This window comes from Pteronotus mesoamericanus, unplaced genomic scaffold (genome assembly GCF_021234165.1).
Source record: "Pteronotus mesoamericanus isolate MK-2021 breed Mesoamerican mustached bat unplaced genomic scaffold, CSHL_Meso_final contig_347, whole genome shotgun sequence".
In the NCBI taxonomy this organism is placed as follows: domain Eukaryota; kingdom Metazoa; phylum Chordata; class Mammalia; order Chiroptera; family Mormoopidae; genus Pteronotus; species Pteronotus mesoamericanus.
In genome coordinates, this window is record NW_026555137.1 from 10,431,214 (window position 1) to 10,456,052 (window position 24,839).

The 24,839-nt window shown below is 54.1% G+C and overlaps 1 protein-coding gene across 1 annotated transcript in view; it reads left to right on the top strand.

Annotated features, from left to right (window-relative positions):
- Positions 1–3,118: 3,118 nt before the first annotated feature.
- CNIH3 (cornichon family AMPA receptor auxiliary protein 3) overlaps positions 3,119–24,839 on the top strand; it is a 70,403-nt gene continuing 48,682 nt past the window's right edge. Inside the window, 1 exon segment of the mRNA XM_054576645.1 lies at positions 3,119–3,199. Coding sequence (XP_054432620.1) covers positions 3,119–3,199 — 81 coding nt within the window.

Below are 24,839 nucleotides of genomic sequence, written 5' to 3' on the forward strand. Positions count from 1 at the left end.
TTACAGTCAGACTGTGGCAATGGCATCTATCCATCCACTCATCTATCTCTCCATCCGTCCATCCATCCATCCATCCATCCATCCACCTAATATTTATTGGGCATCTGTTATATGCCAGGCACAGTGAGGGGTAGTTGTGATTCAAAGGCAAATAAGAAAGAGTCTTTAATGTCAAGGGCTTCCTAGTTTATAGAGGGAGACAGACATAGAAAGAGTTGAATTATGAGGCCGAGTGGTATTCCACTTCCAGAAGATGTCCAGAGTAGTCAAATTCATAAGGAAAGTAGAACGGTGGCTGTGAGGGGCTGGGGAAGGGGAAATGGGGACTTGCTGTTCAACGGCCTTCATTGGGGTCCTTTCCCACGGTGTGCATGCCAAGGCCCCCAGGGCCGGGCCTCAGGGTTCATCTCAGAGCCCTCCCCATCACCTGACCTGCTGGGCAGGGCACTGCTGTTACTGCTGGGAGACTATACGTTCTGGGTGCTCCTTCTAAATTGCTTGACCGTAGCCATCAGGCCACCAGCTCTCTGACAGCAAGGGCAGAGAGCTTCATCTGCTGGGGAGAAGGGAGCCCTGAGAGTTTGGCGGGCCTGCGAAGTGTGGCACAGTCTCTATAAGACCCCTAGCTCTCCTCGGTCCTGTTCTCTGCCGCTCTTCCTGCCTCTACTCAGAAGCATTCCTCTACCGTTGCCCAGGGTCCTGTACTCAGACGGGCCTCACCCTTGGCTTAATGCTCTGCTGCTGCTATCCTGAACTTCTTAGTAATTTTTATTTTAACAAAAGAAGCCCTATGTTTCATTTTGCACTCTCTGCAGCTAAGTACGTGGCCTGTCTTGACCCAGCGGCAATGAAATGCTGATCTGTTGACCGCCCTGTCAGCAGCTCCTGGGCTTGCTCTAGTTTCTCCACGTGCCACTGAAAGGCATGTAGTCTCCAAACTGGAGGTGCAACCGAACAGTTGCAAGAATGTTGGGGTGTCATGGAAAGAGCCCTGGATTGGGAGTCTGCAGACCTGATTCTGGCTCTGTCATTAGCTAGTTGTACGACTAGGTGGCTCTCTGGGATTCATTCCTCCCAGCTCTCAAAGCCCTCAGAGCCACATCTGTGAGCAGTGCAACTAGTGCACCAGCATGAGCGTCCATCAACTATTTATTTAGTGCCTGTTCAGTGCAAGGGTCCAGGTGCTCAGAGATTCACTCCCAACTGCACACGGCTGTCGTCTTCCACCCGGACCTGCCCATCATTTTTCAGGATATTGCCCTTTGCTTTCTGGACTTCCTTACTTATCTGAAACCCAAGTTAGTAACTTGTTCACTGCCACATAAGAAATCTCTCATAAAGGAAGCGCGGTGCATTTCCAACATTCTGGGTCGCTGGGGCCAGATGTGCAGATAACAGCGCCTGCCTTTATTGAATGTGTACCGAGTGCCAGGCTCCGTGCTGGGCCCTTTATTTGTATACTCGTTTAGTCCCTTAAAGTGGATTGGTAGTGCTCTTATCCCTGTTTTTCAGATAAAGAAACCAGGGTTTAGAGGGGTTAAGCGGTTACTAAGGGGTCCGACTCCAAAAGCACACACTCTTGACAGTTCCACCAGACCAACAGCAGTAACACGGAGCTGTTGTTTCTGCTTCTTCACCGAGAATGGTGCACAAAGTCTAGTTTCTTCAATCCCAAGGTCAGATGGCGGGGGAGGGTGGAGAAGTGAGGGAAAGACGCACAGGGAGGATTTTGCAGGGGCTGGGAGCGCACTGCCAGCGCACTGCCAGCGCACTCTGGAGCACTGAAAGCATTGCAGAACCCCCACCCGAGCCACCCTGGGGTCCATGGGCTTGACCTATGTCCCTAGCCAACACAACCAGCTCCCTCTGCCTCCACCTCCCCACTCAGGCGAAACTGCGAAAGCTGGGAGGGGAGGCTGAGCTTTGAGGAGGCAGGTACATACCATACCCTTCCGCTGCTTCCCACCTCCTCCAGACGCACGTGTTTAAAAAGTCCCTGATCCTTCCCATGTCACCTGGCCCCACTAAAGCTTGGCCTCCTTGCGCTGCTGCCCTCAAGTTTTCTCCGAGAGGTGGGCGCGCACAGCTGCAGCGGCGACGGCGACCAAGCGCCCAGCGGCACTCGGCCACCCACCTTTCCCAGCCCCCGCCGCCGCAGTCTCCGCCCGCCGGGGAGGGCGTGCTCGGCGGCGCGGAGCCGAGGGTGGGGCGCGGAGAGGGAGGGGACCCCGGGCGAGCAGCTTCTGTGCTCTCAGCGGCAGAGGCGGCGGCTGCAGCAGGTGGAACGCGCTCCGCGGCGAGCAGCTGTTGGCCTTGAAACCCGGCACTGTAGCCGCTGGGACGGGAGAAGGCCTGCGGGGCTGGAGCCCGTGGCACCCCTCCCTCCAATCCGGGTCCGATCCCTAGTTTCGGGGAACTTGGGTGACCGAGGCCGGCGGGCCGGAGCCGCAGCTGGGGTCGGGCGCGCCTACGGGCGCACAGCTGCCCTGGAAGCCGCGTTCCGACCGCAGGTCCAGGGGGACCTGGCTCTTCCCAGCTACCTGAAGAGGTGCTCTCCCGGGAAAGCCGCCGCGGGCCCTGGGATTTGGGAGGCGCTCGGAGAGCGCCCTGACACCTCGCTGGACGCTGTCCGATTGTGCCTCGGTGGCGCGGGAGGGTCCTGAGCGGCGCGCTCGCCTGCCCTCTTCGGCGACGTAGGAGCGGAAAGCAGGGGGCTCTTCCTGGGATTCCGGGGCACTGGAGCTGCTCACTCCGTCCTCGGCGGAGCCCTCAGGCCCCTCACTGTGCTTGGCTGGAGAGGTTCGCTGGTTGGCACCAATCTGCAGGAGTTCTCTACTGATCTGATTTCTTCTTCAATTTGGAAACGGTTCCCTCCAACGACGCTCGACACATCTTTCCCTGTCTGTGCGGAGCCTGTGGAATCCTGTTCCTCTTCACTGACCCTCGAGTTTCATCCCTCGTGGCGTGCTGCCTCCCAGACCTGGCTCGAGGGGAAGGTGCAGGCGTGGCTCCTTTCTGTCCCCCTTTGGAGGGAGCGCGGTCCTTGAGGGGGACGTTGGAATTCTAGGGACTCCTCCGTGCGTGGCGGGACTGGGGTGCGGGCGGCCCGCTGCTGGCCATGGCCTTCACTTTCGCGGCTTTCTGCTACATGCTCTCCCTGGTGCTGTGCGCTGCGCTCATCTTCTTCGCCATCTGGCACGTGAGTAACCGGCAGCGGCTTCTAACTCTTCGTTCGCCCCAAATGCACTCCCGACCACCTCCTTCCCCGATTTTTCTAAAATGCCATCTCACTGTCTCCACATTGCGAGTGTGGGCGGACTGGGAGGCCAGCCGCGGCGCATCCGTAGGTTAGACCCTTTGTCACTCCCTGTCCCGAGGCGGGAACCGTTTGTGGCATACGAGACCGGGGGGCGCCCGGCGCGTTCTCGATGACCTGGCCACTGGTGGAGCCGGCGGATCGCTGGTTTCCCAGGAACGCACCCTTGCCAGGGCCTGGCCAACGTCCGCCAGGGAGTGGCGGTGACAAGCCCCGAACCCCGCTACTTCCCCTGCCCCCTCCTCCCTTGCCCGAGGGAGAAGCACAGCGGTGGGGCCCAGCAATTAGTCAAGTAACTATAACAACTAAACATTTAAAATGTCAGCATCTGTGGTGGGCTGCGTTTAGACATAATTGGAGACAAAGTGGAAAGACTAAGGGGAGTGTAAGAGGAAGTAGAGAGAGGCTGGGCCGGGGAGGGGAGGGGCCGCTGTGTTGTGGGGGTTGAGGGGGAAGGGGCAGAGCGAAGCAGGAGGCGAGGGAGCCGGGAGAGGGACAGGCATGAAGGAGAGGCTGTTGGAAAGTCACGCAGAGAGACGCCAGAGGAGCAAGTTGCCTCCTTGGCTGCCCTGGGGCCCCGAGCCATCCTTCTCCTGAAGGCCACCTGCAGATGGCAGAGCACCTGCATATCTGCGGAGCACCAGCTTTCCTACTACCCTTCCAGGGGGCTCCCAGGTGGAGGGTGGCCGTGGTGGGTCCCAGCAATGCAGGTGCGCTGTGGGAATGGGAGATGGGCTGCAGAGAACGGCCCGAGGTGCGTCGTCCTCTGATCAAGACGGTGCCACATCGGGCAGGCCCGCCCGACTCTCAGGCCGCTCTCCTCCCCGGCTGATTAGCTCTCTGTCCTCGCCGTCAGAGAGCTGGTGGCCCAGTGGCTACGGTCAAGTGATTAGAGGGAGCACCCACAGTGTATAGTCTCCCACCATAAACAGCAGTGCCCTGCCCGGCAAGTCCGGGTGACAGTAGATGAATTCTGAGGCTCGGTTCTGGGGGGCCTTGGCACACTCCGGTGAGAGGAGACCCGGAATGAAGACTAGAAGAAGTTGCAGGGTAGGTGAGATGTGGCGTTTAGTAGAAGTGGTTTCTAGAATGAGAGTGTTTATCTTGCACTAGAACTAAGCAGCTAGAGCATCACCTATTACAAGGAGGAGAGGGAACCCCAGGGAGGAGGAAGGCTTCTGACCAATGTCACCTTAGGAACGGGACTCACGTGTCACCTTCCACATCTCACAAGTGCGAAAGTGGACCCCGATGATCTCCAAGCTTCCCCTCATGTCTAAGGCAGTGTAAGTGGGTGGGTCAGATGATTTTGGAATCTGAGGGTGAGAAGTACTAGGATTATGCACCCTCTCCCTCTGCCCCAGAATTCTGGGTCTAATCTATGGTAGAGAATTGAGCCTTGCAGTTGTTCACGATTGTTACAGAAAGAGGAAACTTTACTTAATTTAGAATAAAAAGGGGTGCGGAAGAGACCATGCCTGAGCATCACGGCAGACCCTTGTGCGTGTGTTTTAAACGAGCTTCCTCTGCTTCTCTGGTTTGGGGAAGTTCTCTACAGTCTAGAGGGCGAGCTACAGCACTCCCTTTTTCCAGAATAACTTCATTTGCTGTTCCTCTGTGTGTTTGCCCTGGCCAGAGTGTGGCAGGCACCAGAGAGCTCCGTCAGGCTGGCAGGCGTGGAGTCCTCTGACCCAGCCCCTGAAGCAGAATCTAGCCTGCAAGAATCCTTTCCTCCCACTCAAGGGTAGACGATAAAGAATTCAAGAGTGGGTTGATTAAATGGACAGTTTGTGCCACTGGTTGACTAATAGACATTTGAGTATAAACCAGGTGTGGCTGTGACTCCACATTGGCCCCTGCTCTCCAGGTCTCCAACATTCACCCCCTTTTCCGGGGCGGCTGAGTGGTTGGAATCCAACTCTGGGGCAGGTCCTGATACCCAGTGGTAATGGCAGGGTTCCAGTTTCAAAGAATAAAAAGAATCTGTGCTCTTTGAATTCAAATTACAGTAACACTTCCCAAGTCTCAGCTCTGCTTCCTTTCTGAGCCTTTTCTGTCTCCCTCTCCAAATCAAATAACCTGAAGCCCCGCTACATTGATTTGGTTCCTGACTATTGAGAGGGGAAATCTGAGACTCATTGATTTCAGTGCACACAGAGTATGTGTAGGCATTGCTTATCTGGTGGAAAAAATTCCAACCAAAATTTAGGAGAGTGAGCTCTATATTAGACTATGTGTTTGCTTTCTTTCCAGCTTCCTGTATTCCATGTATATTTCTTGATCTGATGAGCCATATTGATTGCTTAGCATATACTGACTTCCCAAATAAGGAATTGGGCACTTAATAATATACAGCAATTAAAAGGCCTGCCCTATAGCCATGTCCAGGCTGTAAGATATGAAGATGACACGTTTTTCTTATTAATTCTACATTCTTACTTAGGGGTAATAATAGTAGCTACTATTTATTGAGTGTCTGGAGTAGGCTGGTTCCAGGCACTCGATGGGCCTCGCAGGCGGCCCTCCACTGTTTGCCTCCCGCCTTCCCGCGGGAGGTTGGGGAGCAAGCCTGGATGTGGCCAGCCACAGGCACAATGCTTTTTTCAAATCGTGTTTTTTACCTTGAAAATTTATCTGCGTTTATTTCCAAATGAAAATATTTCATATCAGCAATTCATTTATTTTTATATCAGCCACTATCTTTGAGTGACATTTGATACATTTGGAAGATGCAGAATCAAAGTGTGTGTGTGTGTGTATGTGGCTTTGCAAACTGTCAGACACAGAGGTCCTGCCCAGGCAGTCCCTTAGTCCTCACAGCTGACCTTTTACAAATGAGGAAACTGGATCAGAGAGGTTATGAAACTTGCCCAAGTTTGCATAGCTGGTGTGTGTTGGGCCTGCGATTTGTGTCCATGTCCTTTTTCTAATGCTAGTGACTGACATTGGGTCATTTAACTTTGATAATAGTGGATAATGTTTCTATTCAAAGGACAGAAACCTTTGTATAAATAAAATATTTAGAGTTGGAATTTCTGTTCAGAGTGATAACAACAACAAGATACTAAAATACACCATACATCCTTTTTTAAAAGAGGAAATTCTATTTCATTTTATCAAAATTATGTTTTCTACTTATAAAATGATACAGGTTCATCGCTGAAAATTTTGAAAACACATGGACATATAATGGAACAAAATCTCCACTAATCTTATCATTCAGAAAAGATTTCGGTATCTTTTCTTCCAGTCATTGTGTATGTGTGTATTTCTGAAAATTGCATATGGATGTTTAGAAGGGAAAAAAAATGTCCAAATGGGTTTCAGGTATGAAGTGATGTCTGTTTCCAGCCAGTATAAAATGAACAGCGTTTACCACAAGAGCCGGTTCAGCTCCAGCTTGGTTGAGCCTGTTTGCAGATTGTCTTATTTATATAAACACAGATGAAACCATCCTTTGAAAAGATCAAGGATTCAATACCAATTACTTCAGGGTTTTAACTTTTAAAGTTTTGTTGTTGTTTTTTTTAATACGTAGAGTCATGTTTTAAAACTCCAAGTTTTCACAACATACAAATAAAATAAATTCCCAACAATATTTCTTTGGGCTCACAGCGGTATTTTTTATCAGAGAGTTTTCGTGGGTCCTGACTGATGCTAACAAATACGTATTAACTAAGAGGCAGCTTTGCTCGGCGACCTGTCTCTATAGCTGAGCCTTTCAGCCAGTTTCCTCTCTGTCACAGATTCAGCCACTGGAAACCAAGTGAACGGCTCAGTTTCTCAAGTTATCCATATGGAAACAAACAAACAAACAAAGGGGGTTTGTGAAATGATAGGATACCTGGGATTGACAGTAGCGTCTCTTTTTAAGATCCCCCTTTGCCCGTGCCTCACTTGACCTGCACTTCTTGTTCTGTCTGAGATTCCCCACGCTTCGCCGCAGCACGCTTGCAGATGTGACCTTTGCCCTTCCAGCCTCCCCTCTGCCCATCTTCCCTTGTCCTCCCACCTGTCCAGGGCCTCACAGCTGTGGTCCAGGGAGCCCCACGAGGGCGTCTGTGACCTTTCCTGCTTCACCGCCATTTCTACGGAGCCCAGAACAGTGCCCGGCACGTGGAATAATGAACAGTGCCCGGCACGTAGAGTAATTCTTGGCTCCTTCTGGCTCAGCACACTTCTGGCTGACATGGCTTTTGGCTGCTTCTCAGGGCCTGCTCCCTGGGCAGTTTGGGTGCACCCTGCCACTTTGGAGCCTTGGGAACTGGAGTCGTCACCAAAGATGGCTGGCCCTCGCCACAGGGCGCGGGGGGCATCTCCATGACGGCGGAGCTGGGCTCGCGCAGAGGTGCAGCCCGCGGAGCAGTGCCGGCTGCCCCTGGGGAAAATGCCTTCGCTGTGGTGTGACGTCTGTGCCCTCTGGGCCACCGCAGCCTGGCTGGCATCGAGGTGCTGGCTGGTGATTTCCCAATCCTCCCCGGAAGAGAAGGCTTGCATCCGAATTGGATTCCAACCATGGGCAGGTGGGGAGAGGGGAGAGAAGGGGCAGAACTCGGAGAGGACTGAAAACCAGCCAGCACTGGCCCTGCTCCAGCCGCTTGGCAAGACTTCGAGGCCTCTGTGAGGCTGGATGCCGTAGGGGGCAGCACCACTTGACCATAGAGTTGCTGAACAAGCGTCGAAGGCAGGGGAGGCCGTTGCCGGGAAGTTGGAGCATCCACCTCCACTGGTCCTGCAGCTACGCCCTGGCAGAGCACCCTCCTGAATTTCGAGGCCCGGTGACCTCACTTGCCTTGTTCCAGTGCCTCGGGGTGCGTGGCCCGGTCTCCCCCTTACATCGCATGGCTCTGTGCCGTCACTTCTGGATGCATGTCCTGCTGCCCCTCGTGTTCTCATGGAGCTGTGCTCTCTGGACAGGGACCTCACCAGCCTTTCTTGTCACTGTCACCTTGATCCACCAAGAACTTGGCATCTGGGCACAGTCACACCCCATCCTGCATCATCTATCCCACGTGCTGCCGGTGACTGTCACCTCCAGTGACCACTTCCTTCCCTGGGCCTGTCTTTCAGGTGTGAGGCTCGGGCTTTCTCGCCCCTGCCCTGCCGCTCTGCTCTTGGCCATCACTGGAACCGCGACCTCTCATCCTCGAGGACAGGATCCAGGTCCTGCCCTGTGTCACCAGGCCCCACGTCCTCCACCCGGCTCTTACCACCGGGCTCAGCAGCTGTGTCCTGTGTCCTGTCACTGCCCCTGGGAAGCCCTCGGTCTCCCAGGAGCCCACCCCTTCCCCCCACACGTCCCAGGTGCCTGAGGGCTGCTGGGGAAGACGTGATGAGTGACGTCATCCGACCTCAGCCAGGCCTCCGTGCCGCCTCCTAACTCATCAGTATGGCCCCACTCAGTTCTTTCAGCTCCTGCAATACTGGTTCAGACCTTTGGCATTTTCTCAGAGCCCCCTGCAGCTCCCCAAAGACCCCACTACTTCTTCTGCACAGATGACTTTGCCTCCAACTCAGAGAAGATAGAGGGCATCAGGGCCGACCTCGACGGCCTGCCCCCACTCCCCCCGAACTCTCCGAGCCGAGCCTGCCCCCCGACTCCTCTTCCTTCCCCGACTCCAAAGGGGCAGAGTCTGTCCTGTTCATCCTTCTTCCCGGCAGACACCAAGGCGGGATGAACCTGAGCTGACGGGCAGGCCCCTTTGTTGCCCCGGTGCCGCACCGCCTCATCTGTCACAGACAAGCTTGGCTTTACCGCACCCTGCCTCCCATCCTCTCTGCATCCCTACAGCAAACATGCAGAGAAGTTCACAGACCAACAAAGCCTTCTGTAGCCGCCGCCCGGATTTGGCAGGTGTCAGTGTTTTGCCACTTTTGCTTCTATTTTGTAAGGGAATTCATTTCCTCTTTGGCCCCTGCCTGTACTCTCACCTCTGCCCAGCCCTGCTCTTGGCGAGGGTACCGGTGACCTCCCCCAGGCCAGCCTGAGTGCCATCTAGTGCTCATCGTGGCCTCTCGGTGCCTTTGACATGCCCATGTCTTCCCTCTGTGGCTCTCTTGCACGTTGCTTCTGTGTTCCTCACCCCCATCTATCCCCCAACCTGCCCCTCTGCGGGCTCTTCCTTCTCTCCTCATTTCTCCAATGGTGGTCTCCCCAACTCACACCCGTCTCCCCACATGGATTATATGGCTGCCGACCCCACACCCCACAGTTGGTCCCGGGCTGAATGCGTCTACACGCCCCCTTACTCCATACCCCCAGTGGGCCCAGGACCCCCAGTACCTCCTCGCTCCTGCCTGTTCTGTCTCCGTCCCCTCTTCTCCCAGCCTCATGGCCCAGCCTGGGTTCAGGATCTTGTTGCTCTTTCTAAAAACATTGTGTCTCTTCCAAGCTGGTGTCCTTAGTTACCCCCACATCACTGCCAAGAGTGCCCTTTCTAACACCCAAAAGGGTCTCTTTTTGTCATTCCTGTACCAAACATCTGTCTGTCTTCTGTCCCCTACAAAGTTTAGGGGCTTGCAGCGCCAGGGCCCAGGTACTTCCGGCCTCGTTTCTTGTCTCCCGTGTTCTGCACATCCTCGGCCCCTTGCAGTGACCTGGCAGGCTGTTTCCTGTCCTTGGGATGTTCCCCACTCCCCTATTCTTTGCCTGGCCAGCTTTATCCTCAGGGAAGTCCTTCCCTCACCTGAGCCCCACTTTGTGCTGGCCGCATGGCTTTGGATTTGTCTCTGAGTGCACCGTAAGCCCCCCAGGATAGCGGCTCCGCCTTCATTTGTAGCCCCCGCCCAGCACAGAGTTGGCACAGTGGCCAGAGCCCAGTGAGCAAAGAATGCACACCTTCGGGCTCTGGATAATTTCCCGTAGCCAACCCGAGCTTGACAAACCCTTGCTTAGTGACTGGCTACCCAGACTTGCCTGGTTACGTCAGGTGAAATGCACATCCCCGGGCTCCCCTGGGGGCCTGAGCAGTCCTAGGCAGGGGGGGAGGGTAACCGAGCTCCGTCCAGAAGCACCAGGCTGAGGGAGACCCCAGGCCGGGGCGGACAGAACAGCCCAGTCGAAGGTGAGGAGGCCCCGCTGGGCCGAGGTTCAGAGGGGAATTGCTGGCCTTGGAATGGGCTGTGAGACAGGGCCTCAGCCTCTCTGGGCGCCCTGGGGTGGAGGGCAACGTCGGGGCTGGCGCAGGCTGTGCCGGCTTTACGCTTTAAGATAGGGGTCCCACAGTATTCTGTGGTACCCATGTTTGATCAGGGATGACTGTGAAATACACCCGTCTCCCATCCCTCGGTGACCAGGCATCGATAGTCCCTTGTGGCTTCGCTAAGTCAGACGTTCAGTTCCAGGCTGCTGTGTTTGCCAGGCAGAATGCTTCTGGTCGCTCCCTCTGCTCGTCATGGGAGGGTGCTTAGGAGAAGAAAATGACCTTGGTTAGAGCAGAGGCAGTAAGGTTGTCCTGCCCACCAAGGTCAGGCACGCGGGTCGCAAACTCCCATGTGCAAGGTGGACGGTGGCTGCTGGGGTCTCTCAGAGTCAGGGCTTCTGTGTTCTAACATGGGACAGCTCAGACTCACCTACATGACTTTTAGTGGCACCTGGAAGCTAATTCATCCCCATAAAGGTCACTGAAAACTTCAAGTGCACAATTAAATCCCGAATTGCTCTCTGAGTACTGACTCAGAGCGGAGTGAGGAGGCTGGCAGGTACTTTTAATTTGGCACAGAGAGGCAAACATGAGGCATCCTCACATATGCTACCATAAAGCCAAAATAGGAAACACTAAAAAAGGTATTGGAATCCAGGTGACGCTGATAGGCTGTGCCAGAGTCACTGGCGTTTCCGTGTGTCCCGCGTCACAGCATTGAAAGACTTCAGGAGCTGTGTTGAGGCCATCCCTGCTCCAGGGTAGGGGGACTGGAGACTGAGGGTGGGCACTCACGGGTCTAGGCTCACGGCCACTTCCGCTTGGTGTCGGAGGCACCTACCCCTGCTACCAGCCCCTCCCTGCCCCCATCCCCTAGTCCCACCTCCACACGCGGACTTTATTGCCTCCTAGAGAGTTATGTTTTTCCTCCTCCCACAAGGAAACACTTCTGCGCTCTTGGGTCTATATTCTGCACATTCGTGCACCGTCTGTGGAAAGTGTCAGCATTATCACTTTGCAGGACAACGCCCAACCAACTGAGCCATGCCGGTCAGGGCTCCATTCACATTCTTTGAAGGTCTAGACCACCTACCGCCCAGAGCCCAGCTCCCTACCCCCTGCCCAACAGGTGCTCCTAGCTGGTTCAGGAGAAGTCTACCATTGTTGGGGAGTCCCTGGCCTTAGAGGCTCCTGGGCCTTGACTACTTTCTTTTTCTCCTCCTTCCCTTCTTTCTCTGTTGCTTTTGACCTCCTTTTATTCCTCTCCTTCGCACATTTCCTAGATCGGCAGGAGGCTGAGTGGGTCAGTTAGCCCAGCTGGAGGGCCCAAAGGCCGGGCAGTTACCTGACACCACATCCCTCCCCCAAGGTGTCTACAACCTGGGGCTGACATTTCCAGAACCTCATTCTTAGGCATCTCTTCTGGTTTTGTGTTCACAGGGTCCATTCTGACTATAGAATGCAGCTCTCCCGCTGGGAAAAACTGCAGGGGAGGAAAGCAGAATCTTGGAGCTGACTTCCTTTTTTTTTTTTTCCTTTCCCCTTATTGGCAACTGATTCACAAACCCTAAAAAAGGAGTTGATAGCAACCTAGCTAGCTCACTATAGCAGCCCAGATGGTCCCCTATATAATAGAGGCATTTGTATGTGGGATAAAAAATATTTAAATGTGTTCTGTGAACTTTATTGAGAAAAGGAATTAGCAACTGCGGTCACGGGTTGTGGGCATGGACATAGCGAAATGACTCTAGTGCCCCCAGAATGCAAAGACTCAGAGAGAGGAAGTGGGAGGTTAAGGTCCGGGGAGCAGGGGAATTCAGTGCGGGCGGTAGGTTCTGAGGGCGCCCCCTGCCCTGCCTGTAGGCCTGAGATAACCCGCCCTCAGAGGGTCCCGGGCACAGGGTCACGTCTGGACTTGTGTGTGTGTAGATGGAGCTCCCGTCCACCCAGATGTTCCCCCGCTGGGGGTGGGGGGGCTTCGCAGCAGCTGTGCCAGACCAGGGCCAAAGGAACAAACTTGTGCCAACCGTTTCTAAATTCTACCCTGAACAGACATGTACAGATGATCTCACTCCCCCCTCCCCACTGCGCGTTTATCTGGAAGTGGTTCAGGCTCAGTGAGTCTCACAGGCGGGCCTCCAATCCTTACACAGCGTTTACCGTTCTCATTGTCCTCGTCCTAAGCAGCTGGGCGGGGCTTGGAAATTCTTATCCCATAGAGGCTCTGAATGATGGGGGCATCAGGCTGACGCTCGCCACTTGGTGAGGATGGAGGGAGGTGACATTGGGGAGGGGTTGGTCATAGCCACGGAGCAGGGGGTGGGTGTGAGTGGCGCAGGATGGGCAGAGAGCATCTCCTAGAGCAGGTGGGGCCGTTATCTGGGGCTGGGAATCCGAACCGCGTGCTGAGGGATTACGGCCGCTTCATCCTTGCTGGACCACGACTCATCCTGGGATGACTGATCTTGGAGGTTCTGGAAAATGATGAGGAACTGAGTGGAAGCCAAGAAAACCACAACGATGTGCGCTGACTGGAGAAAATGGGAGAAGATCGCCTTCGCTGTTGACATCCCTTTCTCTCGTTGGCTGGCGGTTTTAGAATCAGAGTCACACCCTAGAAAGGGGCTGGCAGCTAATGGGGCTGCCGCTGGGTGGCGCTCACCAGCAAACTCCTCCCTGGATTGAGACCAGTCTGCACATCTCCTGGGCCTTCGGTGCTGGGTGTGTAAAAGGCAGGAGCTGGGCAGAGTGGTCTCTCAGCTCCTGCCCAGCCCAAAATTGTGTGGTTTCTCTACTGTTTGCTACATGCGTCTTGTTCTCTTCCTGTGACCTTCCTGGGCATTTCATGTCAGATATCAGTGTCGAGAAAGTATCAGTTAAGGTACTTAGAAATGAGTTCTGAATGAGCCACCTTCATTCAAAAAGGGTGTCATGGAAAGGGGACAGCAGTGGCCCCAGAATAGATGGCAAGTCTGGAAAACAAGACGTGGCACTACAGAATCGCCTAGATTCAGATACCGCCCTTCTTCCTTTTGTCCTTTAATTACCTTTTCCGAGGACGGAGAGTCTCACAGGCTGAGCTTGGGTCGGTGGCGCTGCTGGCGGTGCTGAGTGGTGAGCACCACAGGGTCGCCAGGCATCCTGCTGACCTCCCCAGCGAAGGACAGGCGCCTGGATTTCCCATCCCAGCCGAGCTGTACCCAAAGGGGAGAAATCCTAGAGGGAATCACACCCGCGTAGATGCTGGGTAACCGAAAAATCACAGGTGCTCACTGCCCAAGCTCTTCAGTTTAACTGTCACCTCACCTGTTCTCAGGGTCACTTCTTATTGCCACAGACCCTGCGATGGACTATCCCACGTGAGCTGCAGAAGAAGGTCTCATTTATCTTCTGTCTCAGCTTGATGAGGAGTAGCTATGTCCCAGGCGGGAGGCTGGACCTACTGGCCTTGCGGCCCTGGACACATTTTCCCATCCAAGTGATGGCCGCCCACTGTCCCTTGGCCAAGTCTCAACCCCCCATCATTAAAACAACATGACACACTTCCACAGCATGTGGCTGAGCCTGCAGCTTTGCCAGAGACCGCTTGGATGCAGGCTTGGCATGAATCTAGCAAAGCCCATGGAAGGAACATCCACGTGCAACTCAAGAATAAGAAAAGGGATGCTTTGCCAGTTGGGTGTCTCCCAGGCTGTTTTGCCCCAAATTCTAGGACACATGAACGGGGAAGTGAAACTCAGCTCTTCCTTTCCTCTTGGGAAAGCAAACTCCTATCCCCCAACTCCCTCCTCTTCCGGAGAAATCCCACCACTGCCCCACATGAGATGGCCCTGAGCAGCTGTGCTCAGCTTCACCCTCCTGCGCTGTGCAGAGCCAGGGCCCGGAGGCTCCCCGCAAGCCCTCCCTGAGCCGCTTGGTATGTGCCGTCTGCACGTCCCCACCGGGAGCCACTCTCTTGTAATTAGTAAAGCTGGCAACTTCTGCCCCTGTACAGCGCACGTTATTTTGCTCTGTCAATGGGAGGCAGCCTCAGCTGTCTCCCTGGGGGGAGGCGGTGTTATGGCTCAGAGCTGTGCTGTGTGCCGGCTCCTCCGTTAAAACGAGCTCCTCCGCCGTCCTGGGGTTAGCAGAAAGGAGCAACTAAAGTGGGATGTGGCGGCGTGATTAGGGCCCAAGGAGAAGTGGCTCCGGGACAGAGCCATGTTTTTAAGAAGTCAGTCCCACCAAGCCACGGGGAGGTGAGGAAAGTGCCGGCTGGACTGGGGACAGACGCACACCCGCATGAAGAGACGAGCGCCCAGCAGGGCCACCAGGAAAATTTGGTTGCTGGAAGCTACTTCTTAATCCACGTCCTCCTCAGGTTTTTGGCTTTTCCTTTCTAATATTAAAACACCAACAGGAACATTTTATTCAACATAAAGAATTGATAAAACCAACCAAAACCCAGGCCAGTGAAGAATTTGGGGTCACGGCTTGGCCAGTGTGGCTGGGGAGCAGGCGGGCTGCTCTGTATGGGCACACAGCTCTGCAAGCAGCTGACCATGCGCTTCTCCTGGAAATGGGGCAGAGGTGGGTGAGGGTGGTTGATAATTTTCTGACTGTTTTATTTTAATTTGTCTTACATCGACAAAAGGGGATAGAGCCCTGTAAACAGCCATCCTAGAGTCCTGACACCGGAAGGGTCTGTCTGCACGTTTGGGAGTTGGGGTGCTTGAACCTGGTGAGGCGGAGGGATGAGGGCAAGGCCACAGGCCCGTTTACGGCAGAGCCCAGAGCAGATCTTGTGGTTTCCGGGTTCCCAGACTGGCGCGCTTCCCCCAGTCCCAAGAGTTCTCATTGGGTGAACTGCTGGATTCTAGAGCAACTGAAATAAAGACAGAAAGTGTGTCTATTGACCTTTCAAGCTGTGTAGACGAGGGGTTCATATAGTAAGTGCTCACTTAACGTCGTCCATGGCTTCTTCGACTTTAAGGGAAACAATGTGTAAGGAAACCAGTTTTACTACAGGCGGATTGATTGATATAAACATCAACGTTATAATGAAATGATGTTTTTCCAAGGACCTGCCGTGCTTCCTCCACAAGTCAAAATTGGATTTCGCGACATTTAGTTGTTTTCTAGACAGGGCTAAAGAAAACAGAGATGATTGAATTAAGAGAAGAGGGACACCTGTACCGTTCGGCCATTCGCATATTTGAGATACTGCCTAGTCCTGAGGAAGATGTGAGTTGAGGGTTGCTTCACATTTTTTGTTTACTTAGTTTATTTTTCTTTGAGAAGAGCATTTTCTATTGTGAGGAGAGGCTCCCATCGGAGAGTTCCAGCTCACACGCATGCAGTCCTGATTCAGAGCAGTGAGACCGAGTATGTGCTGTTCCTGGGGGCCTGTCCCCCGACACCCCGGCACACCGGGTGACCTTTCCTTGGGCTGCCGTCTCTTTAATTGTCAAGTGGGAGGGTCGTTTCTTTCTCCTGGTGTTCTAAAGTGGGGGTCGCCCTCTCTTTGCAGAGCTTCGACATAGCTTTCATGTGCGACATCATGGTCGTGCATTTTCAGGAGAAATTTAGTTTGGCACCGGCCCCTCCCTTGTCTTCAGAGGGCCTTTGCAAACCGCCAGGGATGCCACGCCCTTTCGCCCTTTGTCATGACATCTGTCCTCCGACTTAGTGCAGTCTTATAGGACATGAAGTCATGAGTTGGGTAATGGCAGGCTTGTGACCACGTGGCTATTTGAGGTCTTGTTGCTTACAGTGTGACCGTGTTCTGCTGGCTGGGGACAGAGCGCCATGGTGACAAGTTCTGGGTGGCCCCCCCCGAGGTCCTTTACTCTCCTAGTCTTTCATGGGATCCCTTTGGCCAACTGACCCTTCCCTCTGCACCCCACCCCAGGCCCTGCCCTGGGCTCTCCTCCTTGCCAGTGGCACAGTCTCTGCTTCGCAGAGGTCTGTCACATGCACTGGTGGCTTCCATGCTTTTCAAATGGATGTAAGTGGCATTTCTGGTTTATATCGTTTCCAAGATACAAACCCTGCTTTTGTGTATAACTCAAGTATTTCCTGCCTGAACCACAAAGGAAGGAAAACACTCGCACGGCGAGATGGGAAGAGTGCTTTGCAGCTGGTTTGTGAAGGCCAGGGTGTCGGTGGACCAGGCGGGGCTGACCGGCCCCGACTCTGGACCACCAGCTGCCTTCCTCAGGCTGCGGTCTGTCCCGGTGATGCGGGGAGAGGGTGGCAGGTTCTGCAGAGGATGCAGGCCAAGAGGCGGAAGCCAGAGGGAGGTTCTCAGGCGCCAGGAAAGGGGCCACAGGGCTTTGGCCCAGCCGTGCTGTCAGGCTGGACGGGGCCAGCCTTTTCGGGGACCTCCAGGAGGCCCGCAGCCCCCGCCCGAGCCCTGCTCACCGGGCTGTGGTCCTGACCGTCAGTGGATTCTCCTCTGCCTGTCTGTGGCCATCGTCCCCCGTGTCATGCTGGGCCCAACCTTCCAAGTTGGGCCCCAGAACTCCCCTGCCGCTGGCCTTTCCTGATTTCCCAGGCTCGTTCCATGGCACTGGACCTCAGTTTCCTGCTATGTAACAGGAGGGGAGGCGAGGTTGGTGGTTCCCATAGCTATCCGAGCCCTGGATGTATTTCTCTGAAGGTCTAGGGTGGGTCCCGCACCCTGCGTGTTGCATGTGCCTTGCTGCTTTGGGTCCTTAGGCAACAGGCGCCCCAGAGGCAGTTTGCTGGGCACTGCTTAGAAAAGCCCCCCCTCCTTTTTTTTGCAAAGGATGTTGGTGTCAAGTTTGCCCGTGGAAGCCACATGTGATTCAGGCTCTCAGAGCATTTTGTTCCTGTGATCATCTGAATAATTTATTTACCCATAGCATCCCCACTGCCTTTCCCATCCGTTCTCCACTCATTCGTGTCTGCGCCCGGAGCGGCTGGGGCTGCAGGCGCAGGGGACGGGGCCTGGCCCCCTGTGCTGTGAGGTGGGGCAGGTGGCCACGCTGAGCGCAGGGACAAGAGGTCTGGGTGGTGATGGGGGACCTCAGCTGCCGTCTGCCAAGATGACCTTTGCGGGAGTCGTCGCTGGGGACGGCTGAGCGGTGGTGAAGGGGCAGGGGCTGTTCGGGGCAGGCCGAAGGCCACTGCTCCATCTCCTAAGCAGCGGCTCCCAGAGGGAGGCCGAAGGAGCACTCGTTTGTGAAGGAATGGAGGCGACACGTTCCCTGAGAGAGAGGAGGCAGGCGACAATGATCGCACCAACTTACTTCGCTTCGCCTGTGCACACGCTTCCTCGGCCAGGCAGGTGCGGTTCTCCAGGGCCCCTGAGGCTTCTTTGCAGAACAATCTGGGTACGAAGAAGCTGAGGTTAGAGTGAGGCACCATGTGGTGGCAGAGCCACCGAGGAGAGTGGCGGGCGCCGGCACCACCCCACTGCTGCTCTGAACTGTGACCTCTGCTGCTTCACGGGCGGCTTAGGTCCTCCTGCGGGAGGAAGAAGACCAGGGACCCGGAGGTTCCCTCAGAGGGAGTGCCCCTCCTTGTCCACCATGTACGACCCTCTGGGAGCCTTCCCTCCGCCCGTGCCCAGCTGGTCTGCCTGGAGTCCCTGCCTCGATTCCCTTCACCCAGGCATGGAGCCCTGGACACACCCCCAGAGAGCTCGTCCTTGCCTCTCTGTCCCCAGTCCCATCAGTGGAGAAGCAAGGCCTTGTCTGTTTCTTCTAGTCTTTGCGACCCCTCACAGTCACCAGCCCAGGAGCCCCGTTCCTCAGGCCCCAAAGGAAGCTGGGGTCTGTCCGCCCTGTGGCTGCTCAGTGTCACGACGTTCAGGTGGGACGTGCTAAGAGCACAGAACAGTTCCCACAGCACGGCCCCTAAGGGGCGGCTCAGGACTCCTGGGTCTGTTCTGAGCTGCGGGCATTTCTCAGAGGAAAGCCAGCCAGCTTGCAGAGGTAGGAGCCTCTCCACACAACGCACTCGCTTTCTCCTGTTGTGTTCTCTTTAGCTTGTCCTAGCATCTCTCCAACAGGGTGGGGGCATTGGCCCGTCCCCCCTTCAGGAATTCCTGACGCTGCTGGGCCCCCACTTTCTTGTCCCGTCAGTCGTTAAAGGACCATCAGTAAGACGTTGGTTGTGAGACTCCCGGCCACACCTAAATCACTGAACGCAACCCGAGGCTGAGGACTGCGGGCCATCCCGTCCTCCCCCCTGCTCTGTCTGTCTGCTGGCAGAGAACTGCTGAAAGATGGAACATTGTCTTTATAAAAGCTGCGAACGGTTGTGCGCGTCCTGCCTCTTGCTGTATTTCCCAAGGGGGGTCTTCCTTCCTGGTGTTTGTTTAGTGAGACCAGCAGCTCTCAAACCTCAGTGGGCACATGAATCAACTGGAAATTTTCACAAAGTTCAGATTATTTTCTGCCCTTGGTGATGTGGGTTTATGTGGGAGCGCCAGCTATGCTCAGTTGGGGCACAGAGATTTGTTAAACAATGACACTTTTCCCGTATTGCTATTTTGTGCAAGGCTGTGACCAGGCAGCCCTGTAATGTAGCTGATATTGAGTGAACGCTTACGCTACCAGGCACTGTTCTGAATCTACGTACTCATTTAATCCCCACAGTGTGTCATTGTGCAGACCCTGTTATTATCTCTGTTTCCCAGATGAGAAAATGGGCACGGAAAGGTTGCCCATGGGGGACAGTCAGAGGCAGGGCCAGGACTGGTCCCAGGCAGCCTGACCTTTGCGCATGCCCCTTACCACTCTGCTGCTCACCTCTCCGCACGCCATGCATCCTGGGTAACTGTTTCGGCGTCCTGTGCTCTGCAGGTAGCCTGTTTTTAAGAGAATGATTAGCATTTCTGATTTCTCGTGATCCTAGAACTACACATATATCAGAATATCTCTGATGGAATAAAACTCAAAAACAGTTAGGTCTTCCACCTCGGGGCAGAAAGCCTGTCCCTAGGAGGTAAGAGGCTGGGCTTCGGGTGGGAGGAGTTGGGACTCTGCGCAAGAGAGCCCTGAAAGGATGCTTGTTAACGCAGCTGATCATAGAAGTGAGGGTGTGGCCCTCCTCTGAGGCTCCCGCAGGGTCCCTTACGTCTGCCTGTGCCCACCAGCTGTGCTCTGTAGCTCGGTCACGTCTGAGGGCCTTCTGTCTTCCTGTTGGTGGCTGGGGGCGTGCGTTTGGAGAGTATGCACTTTGGTTTTAGCTCTTCTGTGCCTGTCTTCCAATGCATCGACTCGTCCCTCAATGTCAGTGTCTATCAAGGATCCTGGGCCTCGGGAGCATGGGGAGGAACAAAACGAGGCCTGCCCCGGAGGAGACAGCAGTCCACTGGAGCAGACACCAGCGCCACGAGCAACTCCACTCCAGTGTGGGGGTGCTGTGTCCACAGGGAGACTGGACATCAGGCATTAGTTCCAGCCACACCTACTCTAATGGAAACTGGAGGAAGTGCAGTGAGTCGTGAAATAAAGCCACACCGGCCCTGCTTTGCTTCCTGTAGGCCGGTCAGCTTGACTGGCGTGGTCCAGGCAGGACTGTGGAGTAAGACCAGGGGAAGCAGGTTTGGGGAAAGGAGGGCAGGCCTGTCTTCATAAAGGCCAGGCGGCCATTTCCCTGTGGCCCAGACACCAGGGGGAGAGCCCCGTCCAGGCAAGGAAGCTAACTTGCGTGTCTCCGAAGCAGGGAGGCGGGTGTGGGCGCAACCCTGGTAAATCTAGAGGGCTGTTTGAATTGTGGTAGAGGCTGGGGCACCCTGGGGCCCTTTTAGACCCCCAGCTGTGGAGGCAGGGCCCAGCCTGCCTTGCTCTTGGCTCCTGTCCCAGCACCGAGCCCGCGTCTGGCACACACACAGCAAGCATTCAACACGTGCTTGGCGACCGAACGCGTGGAAGAGGCTGTTACCGTCTCTACTGGGTAATTTCACATCCAGACAGGCAGCAGTGGAGAGAGACCACAGGAAGTCGCCGAGCGTGGGGCTGGCCTGGCTGCCTGGATGCCTCAGGACCTTTCGGCTCTAGCGTTCTGCCTGGAATAAGGCATGACGTATTTGTTGAATTGAAGCAAATTCTACAGTTTTAGGGAGGAAAGAAAGCATCTCAATCCATACCCATTTATCTTTGTTATCATCCATCTTAGTCAATTTTCTCCTGGCTACTTAAGGCGATGACTATCCCTTACCCTGCTGACACTGGCCTGCCATAAACAACCTGGTCTTGGAGACCCGGTTTTTCCTCCACCAAGCTGCAATGCTCTCCCACTGCCACTAGAGGGCCGAGGCTTTGTGCAACCACTAGAATGTCTGCAGTTCAAAGGTCTGCGCACGTGGGAGAGACGGCAAGCGCCAGTCCTGACAAATTGCTTCTTCAATGGCTGCCTCAGCAGCCTGCACATCCGAGCTGCGGGCGCAGGAGAAATGTGACTGCTCCTGTGCTTGCTGGTGCAGGCAGTGGCTGCGGTCTCTGCGTGGCTACGGGAAGTGGGGTGGGAAATGCGGCTGTGTAAGCAGCTGCCCCACCGCTTGGAGCAGTGAACAGTGGGAAACAGTCTGTCTCATTGTTGCTGGGCTTTTTTTTTTTTTTAAGATTCTATTTATTTATTTTTAGAGAGAGGGGATGGGAGGGAGAAAGAGAGAGAGAGAAACGTCAATGTGTGGTTGCCTCTCACGTGTCCCCATCTGGGGGCCTGGCCCACAACCCAGGCCTGTGCCCTGACTGGGAATGGAACCAGTGACCTTTTGCTTTGCACGTCGGCACTCAATCCACTGAGCCACATCTGCCAGAGCAGGGCGTGCGTGAGGTCTTCACCAAGGAAAAACCTGGTGGTTTCCTTTCTCCATCTCCCCTCCCTCCTTTTCTCGCCTCTCACCACCTCTCCCTCAGTCCTGCCTCTCCTGGGCTGCTTTTGTTCCTCCCTCTCCTCCTCTCTCCTGGGTTACTTTCTTGGGTTTTGCCTTGTTTGGTGTGGTCATTGCTGGATGCTGCTGTGGGTGCACAGGTCCCCAAAGTTGGCTGAGTGTTGAGCGTTTCATCTTGCCCTGAAGTCAGTGCTGTGCACTCACCTGGACATATACCCGTGACCTATCTTCTGTCTCCAAAGTGTGCGTTCCCAGAGGCTGGAGGGCAGTGAAGTTTAGGCTTCTGTTCAGGCGACACTGTGAGGCAGGGAGCAGTCCCGGTCCAGACTGCTCTGTTACCGCAGTGTGTGGCTTGTGGCCCTGGTAGCCAGTGGACATTTGCATCCCTTTTAGCTTAACAATCTAAAGAAAAGCTCATCCAAAATCCAATTCATGTCTACTGTTCCCCACCCCCACCCTCCAAAGGAGGAATTTATGTTCAGTATATTCTGTTTTCCCGGCCATCTTTCCCTGAGAGTTAATAAGGACTGAGCAGGCCAATAGGCAGGAAGCAATGGGAAGATGCAAAAGAGAAGCACAGACCATGTATAATTCATAAAGCACATAATTTCTTGCCCTTGGCAATGTACAGGATATTTTTGGCTCTATGTGGGGTAGCCTTTTAGGGAAGCTGGTTGTACTTAATTCTATTCATATTTGATCGGCACCCATTTGTCGGGCACTGTGTTTGGACTTACAGGTAGTATAAAGAGAAAGATGAAGGCTTAGTCCTCAAGTATCTTACAAGTCTAAGGTCATAACTCTAACGTAAGGCCTCAGAAGCCTGGGATGGAGGCTCAAATAAAGGTCACATCCGATGAGGGCATCATGGAGAGGTGACGTTTATCTGGGCCTGAGCACTTTGACAGGTGGAGAGGAGGAGGAAGATGGACAGATTAGCTCGCATGGTTGGGATGTGTCTGGGAAAACTCTTACTAAGTAGTCAGGCTTGGCTTGTCCATGGAATGTGAACTTTGATCCGGGGGTGCCTGGCCACCCCCTTGCCTGGGCCTGGGGACAGGGGTCAGCAGAAGTTGGCTCTGCAGTTACTGGCTGAGACTTGGTTCTAGGTCGCCAAGGTTGCTGTAGGAAGTTCTCACCCAAAACTGAAAGTGAGGAAAGAACCAAAGCGTGAGCTGGGTCAGAACCTGTAGGAGGAGGCAGGTGTCCAAAACTTGGCAGAACTTGAAAGGAATGAGCTGTCCAGCCATGAAAAGACTTGAAGGAACATTAATGCGTGTTGGTAAGTGGAGGAAGCCAATCAGAAAAGTCTACACAGTCTACACACTGTGTGGTTCCAACTACATGACATTCTGGGAAAGGCAAAACTATGGAGACATGAAAACACTAGTGGTTGCCAGGGGAGGGAAGGGTGAATAGGGAGAGCACAGAGGAGTTTCAGGGCAGAGAGCCATCCCTGGAACCTGTGGCTATGCCACCTTGGTAGGAAGGGTGATTTTGCTGATCTGATTGAATGAAGGCTGTGGAGACGGGGGATTATCTGGGTGGACCCAACATAACCATAAAGGTCCTTTTCAGGGGGAAGCAGGTGGGCCGGCGTCAGAGAGGGAGCCGGGAGGGTAGAAGCAGAGGTCAGCTTGGCACACTTTTCAACAGCATTGAAGTGTCCAGGGGCTCAGACCTGGCAGGGGAGAGAGCAAATTGGATGCAAACTTCCAAGAAGTTGCACAAACTAACCAATTTGATTTTAAATACTTGGAATTAGGCCTCTGTAGACCAACATGCAAATTTATGTAAAAATCATATGTAAATAAGCACCAGAGCCAAGTGGCCTGGCCCTGCTCCCTTCCTCAGAACAGCAGGCCGAATCTGCTGTCCTCGCGTTTGGTTCTGTTTTGGGCTCTGGGACTCTGGGGCCGTTGTGTTGGCAAAACACGCTCGGGGTGGGCAGTGGAAGGAAGGACTGTTCCAGTTTAAACAGCCATGACAACAAAAATTCTTTTAGCAAATTGGCAGGCTGTTCGCAAACTGCTTGCTCTTCACCCAAGGCTTGGGAGGCCTCATAAAGTCTCTTCTTGGAAGAAGAGGTTAGGAAAAGCTCCATCAGGACCCAACTCCTGAGAAGACACTTGAGGCGGAGGCTGCTGGGCTGTCTGGTGGACCCCGTGGATGCTGCCTGACCTCAGGCTGGGCGGCCCACAGCCGGGGTGAAGGGGGGCTCCTGGGGTGAAGGCAGGAAGGCAGGTGGGGAGCCCCTGTGTTCAGCGTAGACCCCGGCTAGGTGCGGTCTTTTGGCATGAGCCCTCAGTTTTCCAATGTGCTTGTTCAGGTGGTGGTGGGCTGGAGTGAAAAAGAGAAGAGAGGAGGAGAGGAACATAAAGATAGGGACCCCCTCCCCCACCCCCACACACGGCAAAACCGATATACGTGGGCCCAGTGCAGCGCACAGCTGCCTCCACACTGCAGTCTACTTGGTTGGAAGTAGTGCATTTGGAGAGACAACTAGAAAAGCAGGGAAATTTTAAAAAATATGATAGTAAAACAGCTCTGGGGGGTGTTTCCCTGATTACATGAATAATTCATACGTATTGTAAAAATGCCAACACGGCGAGAATGTGTAAGGAAAGCACTTAGCGACAATGCCTATTAGCGTTCTGATGGCTACCCTGTCTTTTTATGGACACCCGCGTGCCTATTTTACATAAATGGAATTACATGGACTTGCAGTAGACATTCCAGTTTTTAACACCTTGAAAAAGTTGTGGTTTCTGTTGTTGTTCCTGCTCAACCACTCCCTCCACCCCCGGGCTCTCGGTTCCTGTCCCACCACTGTCCCCTCCCATACTCAGCGTCGCCGGTGGCGATGGCCCTTCATGTAATCATACTCAAAAACACTTTTTTAAACTTTTGATTTAAACTTCGTCTGTAAGTCTTGCTTTTCTCATTGAGTAACAGCTCAAGGAAGTCCCTCCGAGTTCGTGGGGACGAATCTAAGTCGGGGCTGCATCATGTGCCATGAGTGGGACCTATCACTGATTATTCAATCGATTCTCTTACTGAGGGGCATTTGCCATGTTTCCAGTTTCCTACCGTGGCAGACAGTGCTGGGCTTCTGTCCTTGCCTAGTGGTGCCTTTGTTTCAATGAGCTGGATCCCAGCTGGAGGATTGCTAGGGAAAGATACGTGTATTTCCGTTAGGAATAGGTATTCTCGGATTGGTTTCCAAAGGCTGTATCTATTCCCGTTGTCACCAGCAGTGGGGTGGGACTTCCTTTTTTCTGTTTCCCTGACAGCACTTTACTTATCACAACTAATTTTTTTCCCAATCCGATAGGTGTAAGATATCTCATTGTTAACTTCATTTGCATCCTCTGGCCTGTCCGTGAGGTTGAGGAACTTTCAGAATGTTACTGACCTGAGGGATATTCTTGCAAAACAGGAGTATCAGCCTGTAAGCTTGACTTGTAATTTGTGGGTTTGAGGGGCACAGCAGTTAACTAGCCTGTGACTTCACCCAGACCTTTCTCATCTG